This window comes from Periophthalmus magnuspinnatus, chromosome 16 (genome assembly GCF_009829125.3).
Source record: "Periophthalmus magnuspinnatus isolate fPerMag1 chromosome 16, fPerMag1.2.pri, whole genome shotgun sequence".
Taxonomy (NCBI): domain Eukaryota; kingdom Metazoa; phylum Chordata; class Actinopteri; order Gobiiformes; family Gobiidae; genus Periophthalmus; species Periophthalmus magnuspinnatus.
Genome location: NC_047141.1, coordinates 16,747,097 through 16,762,060, shown reverse-complemented (window position 1 = coordinate 16,762,060; position 14,964 = coordinate 16,747,097). Strand labels below are relative to the sequence as shown.

The 14,964-nt window shown below is 37.6% G+C and overlaps 1 protein-coding gene across 1 annotated transcript in view; it reads right to left on the bottom strand.

Annotated features, from left to right (window-relative positions):
- tgfbr2b (transforming growth factor beta receptor 2b) overlaps positions 1-14,964 on the bottom strand; it is a 43,505-nt gene that overhangs the window by 16,229 nt on the left and 12,312 nt on the right. The window contains exons 2-3 of the mRNA XM_033981161.2: positions 14,700-14,844; positions 14,046-14,236 (exon numbers count right to left, since the gene is read on the bottom strand). Coding sequence (XP_033837052.1) covers positions 14,046-14,236; positions 14,700-14,844 — 336 coding nt within the window. The remainder of the gene's footprint in view (positions 1-14,045; positions 14,237-14,699; positions 14,845-14,964) is intronic.

Sequence of the window (14,964 nt, the reverse complement as noted above, 5' to 3'; positions counted from 1 at the left end):
CGGTGTGACCCAGTCTTCAGCCCACACGCTGCTTCTCTCACTCAAAAACACTGAACTTAAAGTGACTGCGCTTAATTTATTTTCATGTAGTTGAGAGAAATTAGTCTTGCCTCAGTACAGATATATTGTATAGGCACATCTTGAGGTCAAATTGCGACAGCTGTGTACTGTCTGCATCCAAGTTTAGAGCCTTTTATTATCAGAAACAGCGAATCACTGGTCTCTTAAAGCTGTGAAAAGCCCTTATATACTCATTGTGGTAAATAATTAGGATGCTCGGAATGCATAAGGTGAGGGGTAACTCTGAACAGCTGGCAAATTGTGTAAAATTGAGTCGTTTTTTCATGTTTTAAGTGAAATAAGTACAGCGCGTCTAAACCTGCTCTTCGGTATGGTGCAAAGGCTGATGGGTAACTTGTGTAACTTCTGTAATTTTCTCCTGTAGCCGACATCCAACACAAGCAACGTCCATTACATAAAATTTCATTCTTCAAAGTGAAAACACTCTCCATTCTCGTAAATCTAGATCTCTGAACCATGACAGTGTTCTTTTTAAAGTACAGGGTGTTTTGGGGTCTGCTCAACTGGAAGAAATACTCTGAGTAGGTGTTCAAGTACTACTACTACTAAAACAACTGCTACTAGAGCCGCACAAGTTTGAAAAAAAAAAAACAAAAAAAGTGAGTGACTATATTTTTGGCTATTGCTACCAATTGTAATGCTACTTCAGATCCTGTTCCATCAACTATGCGGCTAACACAGACTGTCCCAGACCGTCTGAGAACCAGGAGATGTGCTGTTAGCATGTTAGTTATTGTTTTTTGTGTTGTTGTTTTTTGTGCTATTATTACCTTTACCATGACAACACAACTCCACATGACCTCTGAAAGTTGTAAAAAGTGCTGTAACTCATCACAGTGAATAATTGGAAATGTGTTGAGAAAGTGTGGAACAGCTTTGGACGGCTGCAAACTGTTAAAATGTGAAAAATAGATCTATTTAATTTCAAAGGCAGTAAAAATCAGTACAACACTTTTAATCCTACACTACTGCTGCAACTCACGAGAATTGTCTAACTGCAAATAGGCTTAAGATATGGCACAGTATTCTTAAAATGCATAGTTAATTAGGTAACTGTATTCTTTTCCTCCTCTTGGTTAGGTGTTGAGTGCGGTCTAAACACCTCTGATGGTCAGTGCCAGTGTTATGAGTAGCCTTCACTGTGTCACTGAGCTGCAGCATTAGACATGGTCTATGATGGCAGTGCCAGACAGACCAGTGGCGGCCAGCATGAGAAATCCAGAGGCGGGAATAAAACAGGCCAAGTCTTGTGCTTCTCCAATGGGCAGCGTTTCAAAGACTGTCTCATATGTGACTATGGGGGAAGTGTACTCTCCTGCTATAGGACAGTGCCAACAGGGCGGGAACAAGCACTGACCATTAGACTGGGGATTTGTAAGAAAAAAAAAATATATTCACTGAAAAATATAGCAAATATCAATTATTCGCAAGAATCGTTTTTTCTAACATGTGTTGCAGTTGTGATATATTTCAGTTCACAGTGGCTAAACCTTCCCAAGAGCAGTATTTGACAATAGGGATGGTGTTTTCTTCCAGATCACTGCTGTTTTCACTTATAACAAAGTACAATAGTATAACAATTGTTTAAATATGGAACCTATTCATAAAATTATCATGATTCATATCCAGAACATTTTAAAACTGTCAGCAACAAAATTATCTTGATATAATTATTAATCGCAATTATTTTGGTCATTTATAATCGTGACACCAGATTTCAATATTGTCCCATGTCTATTTGAGAGACAACTGAATTATGAAGCACATATGCATCAGGAGTTATTTCTCTTTAGTCTAACCTACAATATTGATTTATTCTGCCTATTATGACCTCAGTGAGATGAGTTTGCAGAGAACTTGATTTCAGTTTTATTATGATTAATATTGCAACATCCTCAACTTTGGCATCAATGAGCAGGTGAAGACATTTTATTTTTGTGTTTTTGGGTTGATGAGTTTACAGCAGAGCAACACTCAAAACACACAACCTAAAAGATGAATTGTCAGAATTATTTTTGCCCTTTAATTTATCCAATTAGTGAACTTTACTATAACATGTAGTGACGACGTGTGATCTGTAAAAGGTAACACAGCTTTAACAGTCTCTCCAAAAAACATTTGAAGTTTGTGGTTGTGTGATTTCTAGTGTTTTTTTAATCTTTCTTTTCCTTTGGGCCATAATTGTGGATGCCATGAATCAAAGTGCACTTGCAGACAGCCCGTATTTAGCCTGCAGACGGTTGGAGCGGTGCGGTGCGGTGCAGAGGCAGGAGACTCCAGCCCTCTTGTCTGCGTGTGAGTGCGGCTGATTTAGGGCTTTTTGATTGCGCAGAGATTTCTGAGGTTTTCTCTTTATTTCTCCGACTGTCTTACAACCGTGATTACAGACGGTGAGTGCAGAGCTGCAGCCAGTCACACGCTGCCAAGACAAACTAATAATGCATTTGCGCGGGATGTGCAGGGCAGTGTAAAAGGATACAACACTTTTGGCACTAAATTACTGTCTGAAAAAAACAATAAAAATGTTTGCATAAGTACCTAGTAATATTAGTTAACATGACTTGTTGGCTACAGAGATTATGTAACTTTTCTAGCTGGATGGTCTGCCACATTCTTGACCCCATGGAGATGTTATTGCTTTCCTAGAATGTTCCACAGCAAGGCATTAAACTTATCCAAGCCCATGGAAAGAAAGTCAATACCTGGCCAAGTTGCAGGTAAGACACGTGGAGAGGGGAGCCTGTTCACTCTAAGAAATCATGTTTTCCAATGTATTTCTGAGCAATGTAACACCTGCAGTTGAATAAAGGCATGATAAGTTTAATGCTATATAGTGGAACATTTCTGGCAAAGCAACAAATTCCTCATGGAGACAAGCAGGTGGAAGACCCTCCACTAAAGAAGTTAGACAGAGCATCTTTAATGTGAAGACGTTTTAACACAACAGCGTAAAATAGTTTTTACGCCATTAACTCCACTAAAAACAACAGAACTGCTATTACCAATACTACTATCACCACTACTGCTACTATCAACTTCTTTTTATGGCTCTTGGCACTTCCATCTACTGCTATTGGTTCACGTAAGCATTTTTGTTCAGACTACTCATGTAAAGTAGAGCTCCCCTGTCCCATTCAGTGCATTCAAACAATTCTCCCTCAGCGATGTCATCTCCAAAAGTTCTTCTGCTGCATCCAAAACCAAACCAAATCTCACTATCAACATTTTCTGCTTATGCAAAACCCAAACAAATCCCCATGCCACTACCAATACTACGACTTCAAAATTGTTTCCCCTGCGTTTTACATTCCAATAATCTAAACACTACGATACATGTGAACACTTTTCCATATGGTTTGACACTTCATTGGGGTTAATGGAGCTTTGTAATTATCCACATTATTACAGTTGGTGTCTCTGGTTGTTTAAACAGCACCACTAACTGCCTGACTCACTCCCTGACAACCCCGACCTCACGCTAATTACTTGGATCCTCGCTGTGTTTGGGTAAATAAAGAAGTCTGCCGTTGGATGTTTTGGGGATGTTTAAAAGGAACTACTTTACTTGGAAAAGGCACTTCCAGACGTGAGATCATGTTAGAGGCAGGTGGCTTTGGATATGCTGTGTGGAGGCCATTGTAAACACATGCATGGCCAAGCGACTTCCAATAGCAAGAAGAGTTGCCAGTTTGTTCATGTAGCTATATTACAAAGTGGTTTTAAAGATGAGTAATTAATATGACCAAATCCAAGTGATACAATCTGGTTTACATTAATTAAAAATTGAAAAACCTATCCAGCTGCAAATGTGCGTAGTATAAGAGGGTTGGTTTTATTACTGGAACATTTCTTAAGTCTGAGTTTACAGAGCTTTTTAATTTGCCACCAGAATTATTGTGATTGAGTGAAATTGTAAATTATTCATAACATATTCCTTTAACAGTGCCAGCTTCACCTCAAGTTCACTCCTTTATTGGATTGAACATGTTTGGGGATTAAGTGTTTTACAGCAAAGCATGGCTCTCAATTGGTCTGTAGCCCTGACTCTAATCCATAAAAAGTAGTATTTAAAAATAACATTCATAAATTGTTGCTGTGTTTTTCTTTTTCTTGTTTTTTTTTTTTTTTTTCCTTGTTTCTTACTTTGCTAGATTGCAAATTTTAGCTTTGCATCTTAAACCCATATACTCTTAAACCCACCCTTATACTCGTGTGGTCTTCATTACTACATTATATTATATCATCTTCCATGAATGTATTTTGTCAAGTCTGGTGGTTGTAAATTTTCTGATATCTTCAAAATATGGATCTGATTTGAGCCCAGATGTGGTCCACACCTGTGTCTCACTAAAGTCTACGGAAAGTGTCTGAGGCCGTGCCAAAAGGTGCAGGCTGATGTCATGTCTACACACAGATAGCTTTATAAATAAATCTATAAATAGCAGACTTTACTGATAAAAAGGTTTGCATTAACTCCACTGACCTTCAGGCACTTTTCCACACACTATGATGGAATGCATAAAGCCTGGTAACGACAGACACAAGAGAGCAAGTCTTGATGTGTATAAATTCAGAAGTCACATTTTGCCAAGAGAGAAGGGTAGTTGTTATTAGTTAAAGCTGTAATAAACACTATGTATGTATTAGTTAGAACAGGGACAATTAATAAACATTTCTGTAAATGTGCCAGCTAGTTTCCAACTGGAGTTCCCAGGCAAGGTGTAAAATGCCAGCAATGTAGAAAAGACACAAATGTCATTTCATAAGTTAAATTAAGGTTAGTAAAAAGTGGCTGGTAAATATAACAGCATTCTGCAAAAGCACAACTTGTACAAAATAACAATGTGCAGTTAACAACAACAACACAGGACAAGTAGACATGCACTGGCAGCAAAAAACGTGTTTATCTCCATGGTGACAAGCAGGTGACACCACCAGTTACAGGTCAGGTCTGTGACGCAACTCAAATGCAAGCTAAGCAAGTTTAATGTCACACTATGTGACATTCTGAGCAATGCAAGAGCTTCTCCATCTAGAAAGGCAGGTGTGGACTGACACCAGGAAAGTTACATATTGCAACATTAAAAAAAGTAGTATGCTAGTAATAGCTGTATTTTATAATGTATTATAGTTAGTACAGCAATACAATAGTACAGTATAGTACTTGGCCAGTCAAAAATTAAGACAGGGCTTGTAGACTTCTTAACCTTGAACAAAGCTGGGACACAAAGTAGTTAATAATTTGCTAATTGAAAAACAGAAAGTTTAAACGATTAACAAATCATTTGCTAAAATAAATGACTTTAAACCATGTGTCCTCAAAAGCCAAGTCATGAATCAGCTGCTCTCTTACGTTACAGCAGTCTAACCTGACATTTAAGTTGCTTTTTCATTGCACTTTCTGTGTTGTTAAGTGTAAAAATAACTAGTGTATATTTGGTCTCATTACAGTGGGTAACAGAAGGGCTGAATATCACACTCTTTATTTACTTGTTATGGAAACAGCAGGGAGTTGAGCCCACTTCATAAACAAGGCTCATATCTCCACTGTCCCCCTCTCTTCTTTCCATCACCTCCAACCACAGCGCCTCTGCCTCCTCCTCTCATCGCAGTGTGTGGCAGCTATAGACAACAATCTATTTTAGCTCTGTGCTCTATACTGTGTGAGATGTGTAAATGAACTTTGGTAAGTGATAGACTAATAAACAGAGGCTCTTGGCACACAGTGACGTGACTTTGGTTAAGACATGAGCTGGCATGTGGTTTGTGACAACCATTTTGAACGAGGTCTAAAGTGGGCTTTATAAGTGACAAGTTGCTACCATAACTGCCAATAAAAGCAGTTATAATTATATATGGTTAACTGTATATACCCCCACAAGCCACACTGAAAGCAATAGTCACTTTATGGATTACAATTTTGGATTTTAAATTTGATAAGGTGCTTTGTTTTACTAGGATTTCTTTATTTTGAATGTGCGAAGTGTGAAACTGGGCTCCCTTCACCACAAAAAGGTTGTGGGTTAAATTGTAAGGACTAGTAGTAACCTATTTGCTTGGAGTTTTTATTTAAACTGTATTTATTTATTTTTAAATGTAAAAAAGTTTAAATAAATAAAAAGTATAAACAATTTGCAGTGGTCTTTATTAGGGATGGGACGAGATCTCAATCTGTTTGTAACAAACTGTTACATGTGCACGAGACTTTATCCTCTGTCTTTACATTTGGCACGAGCATGAAAGGGTTACACCTCACTCAAACGCTGGAAAATTGCAAATATAAGACTCATATACATAGAGACTTGTATCCCACATATTCTGGCAGTGAACACTGGCCCAGTTTTTCGTCTGTAGTGATAGCGCCAATATTGACACAGATAATCAGTGATAAAGTTTATACAAACACAAAATAATATAATTAGATATGTCCACATGTAATTCACCTGCAGAACATACACCGTTTTCCACATTTAAACACTGTGAAAAGTGAGACCTGGTTAAGTTCTGATTTAGTACCAGTTTGGATCACGTTCAGTGCATAGTGCTCATTAGACCTGGTTCATTAGTTTGTTTTTTATTATTATTATTATTATGTTTGACCACTATTTCAATAAAAAGAAATGTGAAAATAAATGAATATTAATAGCTTCCATTATTCGAAAGACCACCAGCTACCACTAATGTTTACAATAACTTGCAAGCTAATGTGCACCTCCTGATTATCAGACAATATAATTATTTACAGTTAGATGCTGTGGACCTATTTTGACCTCAAGAGGTACTTATAGTGTACAATATATCTGTACTGGGGCAAGACAGACAAAAAACATAAAAATCAGGGACAGAGCCATTAATTATTCGTCAAGTCATTCAAGATCAACTGTTTATCCACTCTCTTTACTGTGACATATTCAATGACATTGACTAGAATATTCACTATAATAGGCACAGCACATGTGACTTGTTTTTTCCATAAAAGTCTATTTTCCTCTTTAATCCCCAAGTCTCAACTCAATCAGGTTATTCAACAAAGTTATTGGCAGTCGACTTACACCAACTGACAAAATATCTAGGAAAAACTCGGAGAAGGCTTAACTCATTCCTTACATAGCGTGACTTTACACCAGCACAGCCATAAAAGCGGCACTAAAACAAATAGTATGTTACAATGACAAGCCACTATTTACTATGGATGTCTCACCTCCTACTGAAAGGAGTCGGCGAGCGTGCAAACATGCCTGACAAGCAGAGAATATTGTCACAATCTGCTCCACATCATCCCTGTAATGCTTAATGAGAAACAAATGCAGTTGTGCGCAAAGGCCAATGCTTTCACAGAGCAGGGGCAAATAAACAGTGTGGGAATTAGGTTTTATGAGGGCGCACATAATAACTGCATGAGAATAAACATAGGGGATTATATTGATAATATTGAGAATGTTGTTCTGAAGATAAGATAGATCAGCATATTGGGTACATCGTTTATAATCACATTTGTCTCATACATAAACCTGATCAACCACATTAACACACATGTTTTAGGGCAATTTTGTTGGATTTCCATAACATTATCTGATTATTGTCATCTGGCTACTGTATTAATCTTTGCTGATATTACCCCTATAATGTTTATTTGTATTATCCAAAATTCACAAAAGTAAGTTGATATGAAGTTTTGCCCATGTTAGATAAGATACTATGAGCTATAATGTGAAGTAACATTGGTAATATTTTTATATAGTGCTTTTCCACTTTCAAGGTGCTTCAAAGTACACAGACACTGGGGGAAAGATGGGTTATGTGTCTTGCCAACCAGTGGATCCGACCACTCTACCAATGACGATTATGCCAAGAGCGGGATTTGAACCATGGACCTTCAGATCAGTGGATGTGACACTTTTTCACTTGAGAACAAATTCTGAAGTAGACACTCAGTCAGCTCAGTATACAACTATTAAATAAAAACAACAATCTGAATCAGTGCAATTTCAACAGAATTTGCTAATCGAATCGTAATCGCAATACTTGCCCAAAAAATTCCAATTACATTTTTCCCCACAATGGTGCAGCCGTTTCTAAATCCTTCATCTACCAAAATTCCAAAACAAACAAGTGCACACTCCAGATCTGATGTACTCACTGCCTGCTAGCAGCACCTGTCAAACAGTCACACACATGAGAGGCAATAAAGCACACTCACCAGCACAATTAGACACGTCATAAGAATGTAACGCAGCAGATGAACAATGCCAAGTGTGGAGAGCGAAATGTAGTGGCACTGGGCCAGTAAACATCCGCATCCTGCCCATAGGTCTTCAATGGGAGGAAGGAACCGCAGCCTGTTCCTCGTGCTGTCAATAAGGTTTAAAGACAAGACTATATAACACAATTTATTACATGATTTGCATATTCTTCAAACTTTAAGCGTAATGTGACTTCATTGTGTGTGTTCTGTGGGCAAGAAAATGTTTTCACTCCATCAATTTTAATGGGGAAACTGTAAATAAATATAGTTTATTTACAGTTATAGTTTATTAAATATAGTACACTTAAAAGGTCGACTATGCAACTTTTTAGGTGGGGTGTTTGTTTGCATGCTTGTCTCCATGGAGATGTATTGCTTTGGCTGGAATGTTCAACAGTATGGAATTAAGTTATCAATATATTTATTTAGTTACAGGCATTTAATCACTGAACATATCTTGAAAAACATTCTTACTGTGAGCGGGCTTGCCTCTTGACAGATCTGACCTGTAACTCAGCCTGGTAGCGTCACTGGCTTGTCTCCATAGAAATAGGTAAGTTTAATGCCATAACGAGGAACATTCTAGTCACAGAAATAACCTCCCGCCAGAAGACACATACTGTTCCCAAAAATGTCCCAAGCTAATGCGATTATAATTAATGTGTAACCAAAATCATATTCTAAAACCATCGTTAATTCAAACACTTAAAGGTCATATAATACAATAGCCCCAAATTGCTCCTTGTTTACAAATTCGTGTGGATATGGAAAAACTTATTTCCCCATTCTGGTCACAGTTATCCGTATTTCAGAAATCACAGCCAATTCACAGACCACAGATGCTGGTCAGAGCAGCCAAGCCAGTGGAGGTTTGTCCAATTTAAAGCAGACAAATTATTCAGTGCAGATAAGATACTTGTGGAGTGGCGTAATGGGAGAATTTGAGTTGAATCTATCTTACCACAAGATAAAGGGGCGGCCGTACACACAGAGCCATGAGTGCACCAACATCACCGCTTGTTTATGGAATTGGTGTGTCATAAAGCAATATTTAATTTCATTTATCTTAATTTATGCAGGCAGAGCCTAATGAGAGTATCCTTTTTCGTGATACACACTACACACGCAAGTCCATTTAAAACATTAAAAACAGGTGCAGGTGTGATTATAAATGTTGATCACCACATTATTAAAGTGCATTTGTGGCACTGATGTATGCAGTTTTGCATGTCATTGAAATGTATTCCATTTTTGGGAAGCTAAATAACCACAAGCTTTTTTTTTCCAATTTCAGTTCTAATGCGGTCAGTTTTTAGACATAGACGATCATGAGATCTTGTATGAAAACTTCCCTAAAGTTCAACAACCAAGGGAGATATTTAGGCCGTCTATCTATTTATAGTCCCTTAGAAAATACATTTTATACAGTGTCGTTCTCTTCGGACAGATAGAGATGGCCTAGATGTGTTTTAAATTCATCACCTGTTACGAAACGAAGGGCTGAGTGAAAGAGTGTATCCAAAGGCTTCAAAGTAGAGGCTGAAGTCTGCATGTGTATTATATCTCCATAATCTAGTACAAAATTTAGTTTCTATAATAAGATCATTTTGATTTTAAACTGTTACATAATTCCAAGATATGCATTTTAAAGTATGTTTTTGTCAAGCCAAAAGTCAAGATATTTATAGGTGGTGACTCTTTGAAAAAATGTACCATTGTTTGTCTACTGATCTGATGGTTGGTGGTTTGAATCCCACTCACAAGATAAAAAATCAATTGGTAGAGTGAGACCCACTGACCCACAGGTTGGAGGTGCGTTTCCAGCTCCCACAGATGAATGCTGTTGTTGTGTTCTTGGGCAAGACACTTAACCAGTGTCTGTGTACACTGCTGTGTGATTGGATGAGTGGTTCCTTGATACAAAGTGCTTTGAGGAAAAGTGCTATATAAAAATGTGACCATTTAAACCGAGAACAGCTACAGTCACTATGATCATCTAATTCATTCATCATGGCGATCAAAACGTATTACTAGGACTGAGAGCATAATATATTTCTTTACTGAACTTTGACCTATTTTACTATTAGACTTTTTAATTGTCATTGTGCTATTTATTTACTGCAAGATACAATTAACTTCTTTTGAGAAAAGAAAATCTTTACTGGCATCATCATGTTTTAGGTTTGTGGTATAAAGTGGTCTTCAGTGTTATTGTTTATTGCAATATTTTCTACATAAATACATTGTACTCCAAATTGTCTTAATACAATTTGTGATTGATATTACAAATGCCTTGAGTAGAAGTGCGTGATGTATAGAAAAATGGATAATATCACAATAGTTGTTGTTGTTTAGGTTTTTTTAATTATATATTTCAACGTATCACCTGCAAAAACAAACTCCAAAAACAAAAAGAGAATTTGTTTGTTTAATTTTACTGTTCATTGTTGTGTTGTTTGATACTTCAAAGGCACCTTTTAGCACATGTCTGATGTACTACCATAATACTGTCTCAATATAACATAATATAGTAACACAATATTTGTTTTTTCAATATCGCTCACCTCTAATCACTTTATCCCATGTTTTTGGTTAGGCTCATTATCAAACAGTATAGTATTAAAATCACATTGGATGTACCCTAAAATATACAGTGGCTCCATTGTCAAAAAAATAGAACGGTAGTCATTGTAACCATTGCCCCACTGGAAAAAATAATGTTATAGCAGCAGAAGCAGACTCTCCCTTATCCTCCTCCGTCTCTCTGCCCGAGGCCTCACCACCACGGGCCGGACATGTTTCTGATTGGAGCTAAACACAGGAAACCATATGTCTGAAAACTGCACTGAGGCCTACCCCAAACAGACTGGAGTTTTTGGTGTAAGTCAGAACCAGCTGCTCATGTGTAACCGCATGGAGGTTTCCCCTGAATGTGAGATATGCAAACACCTAACAGTATTTCCATTTCCTGTTTGTGATGACGGTGCATTCTTCAAATTAATGTGACAGTATTGACGCCATAACTGCCCACAGCTTTGTAAATGAGCTGAGTAGACATATGCAAGTGGAAGAAGTAGTCAATGTTCCAAATTATTGTTACTAAAGATGAAGTCGTTTACAATATATTAGTTAGCAATACTATTAAATATACTTGATCTATCAAAATGAAACCAAAAGTAAAAACCCACAACTTTCACATGTGAAAGTTAGGGTTAGTACTCTTGTAAATGTTTCTTAAGAATAATCTTTCTTGCTAAGTTGCAGTGCTACGAATGAACAAAGGCCACAGAAAGATAATAAAGGACACTTCTTTAATTACCACTACCACTACCCCTACTACTGCACTAAGTATATAACAAGGGAAGTATGTTTTGGTAAATAGAAACGTACCAATAGAACACAGAGTACACCACTACACAAAGTTTGGGAGTTTTGATGACTAGTCGTGTACCTCATAACGCACTGATGTACTTGAAGATAATGTTTGCTGACTCAGAGCACATATTTTATAATAGTTGGACTATTTGTAATTATGTCAAAACATGTGCATCACTTTTAAAGCTTTTGGGCAGGCCTATAGGGGATATAACTCTGAAATCTGATCAAATTAAGACAAGGAGTCCACTCTTGGCACTCCTAACATGCAAAACACATGTAGTAGACATAGACTCGGCACATTAGAGGAGCACAGGACATTAGACAGTCTTTGCAAATATATAGATACAAGAGTCTGCTCTTGTGTCTAAGGACACTGGTCACATAAGACAAATACTTTTGCGTTGAGTGTAAGTAAAGACTCGTTTATGCTTTTAACAATCCACACAATCAGAGGAACCACTGCCATAGAATATTTCAAATATATTTTCATCTCTAAAACCAAGTACTACACCACCTCAGCTCACAAGTAGGCCAAGATTATGCAGCTTCCGTTTGAGGTATGAGAGAAAATAATGCACTGACAAAGAGTAAAGTGGCAAAATGTGGCTACAGTAACGAACAGGAAGTTTGCAATGTAAAGTACTACAGTACTACAGTGAAGTGAGCAATATAAGTCATGCAGAGAAGAACAACACTTGGGGTTTTTGGATTTGCAAGGACAAAACTAGTTCTCACATAAGAATCAGCTAGTAATCAGTGTACCAAAGGAAACGCTATGGGAATGTATGTTTTAAATTAAAGGTCTCCTCACCATTTACAAATATCATCAGGGTTTGGGATGTGAGTATGCCATGTTGATTGATGCCACTGGATCATTACAAGGCCATTTTCAGTACTATTATGCTATGGTATTGTGTGCATGCCAGATGTGTAAATACTAGATAGTAGACAATAGTCACAATGAGAAAAATAGGTGTCAATTAAAATACTATTCTATGATTATAGTTTGGCTAACTGATCAGACGTCAAAGTTTAAGAGCAGATGCTTAAATGTGACTTAATGTACACTATGTTTGTGTCAAAGGTCTTTCCTTATTTATTGTGGCACTTGTGACATGCTACACAACTGAATGGTATGTGAGTCAAAAGTGTGCTAAAGATTACACATAGCATTGAAAGTGGTGTGAGGAGCAGTCAGTCTATAAGGCACGCACTGACATAGAATATCATGAGCCCAACCAGTACAGATACAACCAATGACAGTTCTAGAGACCGTTTTCTAAAGGTTGTGGGCTGTGAATTACAATGTTCCATAGCATCTTTGCAGCCTGCACATTTGATGGATTGTACTTTCTAGGTTACCCTGTATTTGTTATTCATCTACAAGCATCAAATGTTTTCTCAACTGTCTTTTTTCTGGTTACTATAGTATTAAAACACCTTTTTAGGTAGTACATAGATTGTTCACATTAATTTTGTTTAGTTTGATGTGAAATTTCTATGATTATTCAATTTTCTTTTTTAAATTCCATCATTTATGTGTACTTAAAGGAACTGTATGTAGCCTGCACTCCTACTGGTTACAGCGCCTAAACCTGCAGACAGAGGAAACATGCACATTTTCTCATTGGACAGGGCATGTGAAAGCTCAGAACCTCCAGAATTCACTCACTGAGCTGCAGAGGCTGATTCATGATGAGCTGCAGGTTCTGGGATTTAGGTATTGAGGATTCAGATCAGAGAAGGTCAATTTACTTTAAACCAACTGGATTTCAGCATTGAAACTGGCAACCCAAATGAGAGATTCATGTGAGGCTCTTTCTGCTTTCTGATTAGATTATCGTCAACAAAACACCAAATTATAACATGTCCTATGTTTTTGTAATTAAGAATGAATCAGCCTAAGAGTGCTTATCAGTAAAATATATACATTTGCTTTGAGCGTGTCCACCTTATATCTGAGGACACCATTAAGATAACTTTCTGAAATGTAAATTCAAAATGTTACATACAGTTCTTTAAAGGTTTTCTTCATTGAATTGAAAAAAAAAAAGAAAAAAAAAGTGCACTTATGGGATGCTCCAAATGCAATTTCGTTGTTCTTCTGTGACAATGACTACAAATAAATTGAATTGAATGTCAGATGCCATGTAATTCATCCACAGTGCAGTCCATTTAATCACGTTTAGCACCAACACATAAAATCCCATGACCCCTTGTGGCTGGAATATCCCACTATCAAAGTTGTTTAAGTTGTTTCCATGTTTCTAGTATAAAATAGTCGAGAGGATGAGTCGAGCATGATGATAATGGATAGCTATTATGTGAATGTTGTCCTTACTGGATGGGAATAAGACCTTGTCGTTGCACTCATCGTCAGAGCAGGAGCAGAAATGGGCTGACCCACTGGTGGTGTTCTTCTCCTTCATCACACACGTGGAGCTGTTGTAGTCATCCAGCATCACTCCGTACAGAGGCCTGGCGGGATCATGGCACAGCGTCTCAATGGAGTAACTGGTTTCATTCTTCCTCCTGGTGAGTAAAAGCAGCAGATGTAATGCTTATTCTCACAATACTACGCATAAAGAGGTTAGGTTGCATGAAGAGAATATTTTGGAAAGCTACAGTCATGTGGTTTAATTTCACTGGTTGCTGGCACATTGAAAGTTAAAGAATACATGAATCTGTACTGGGGCAAGACAAGTCCTCCTCAGATACATGGAGGGAATCTGGTACAGGGGCTTTAAATTGCAATATTGATCCCAAATATCTTAAATAATAATAATATAAGAAACAAGTCTGCTGAGTTCTACTTGAAAACTGCGGCTGGAGGGTCTGAGGGCATGTTTTCTTTTGGATCCTGTAAGAAAACAAACTAAATACAGAGCAGTGGGTGTGTATGGTGGGTCAGTGACAACAGGGATTTTCTGAGCAAATGTTGATGAGAAAATGTACATCTAAAATGACAAAAACAGTATGTTGTGAGTATACATACCATATGGTGACACAGACCTCCGACTTCTGTGCACAGATGGAGGTGATGGAACAGTTGGTCATACAGGTCCCAGTCCCAGTACAGGACGACGGCTCCACATCACAGAACTTACACAGAGCACTGAGGGGGTACAGCATGGGGATCCCTAAAAGCAAACACAAATGCGTCCCTCAGCATCTTGTCTTCAATAGCAAACAAAATAGTGCACACTGTTATGATAGAACACATAGCTTGGTTTGCAACTATATTGTGAAGAGGTTTGGCT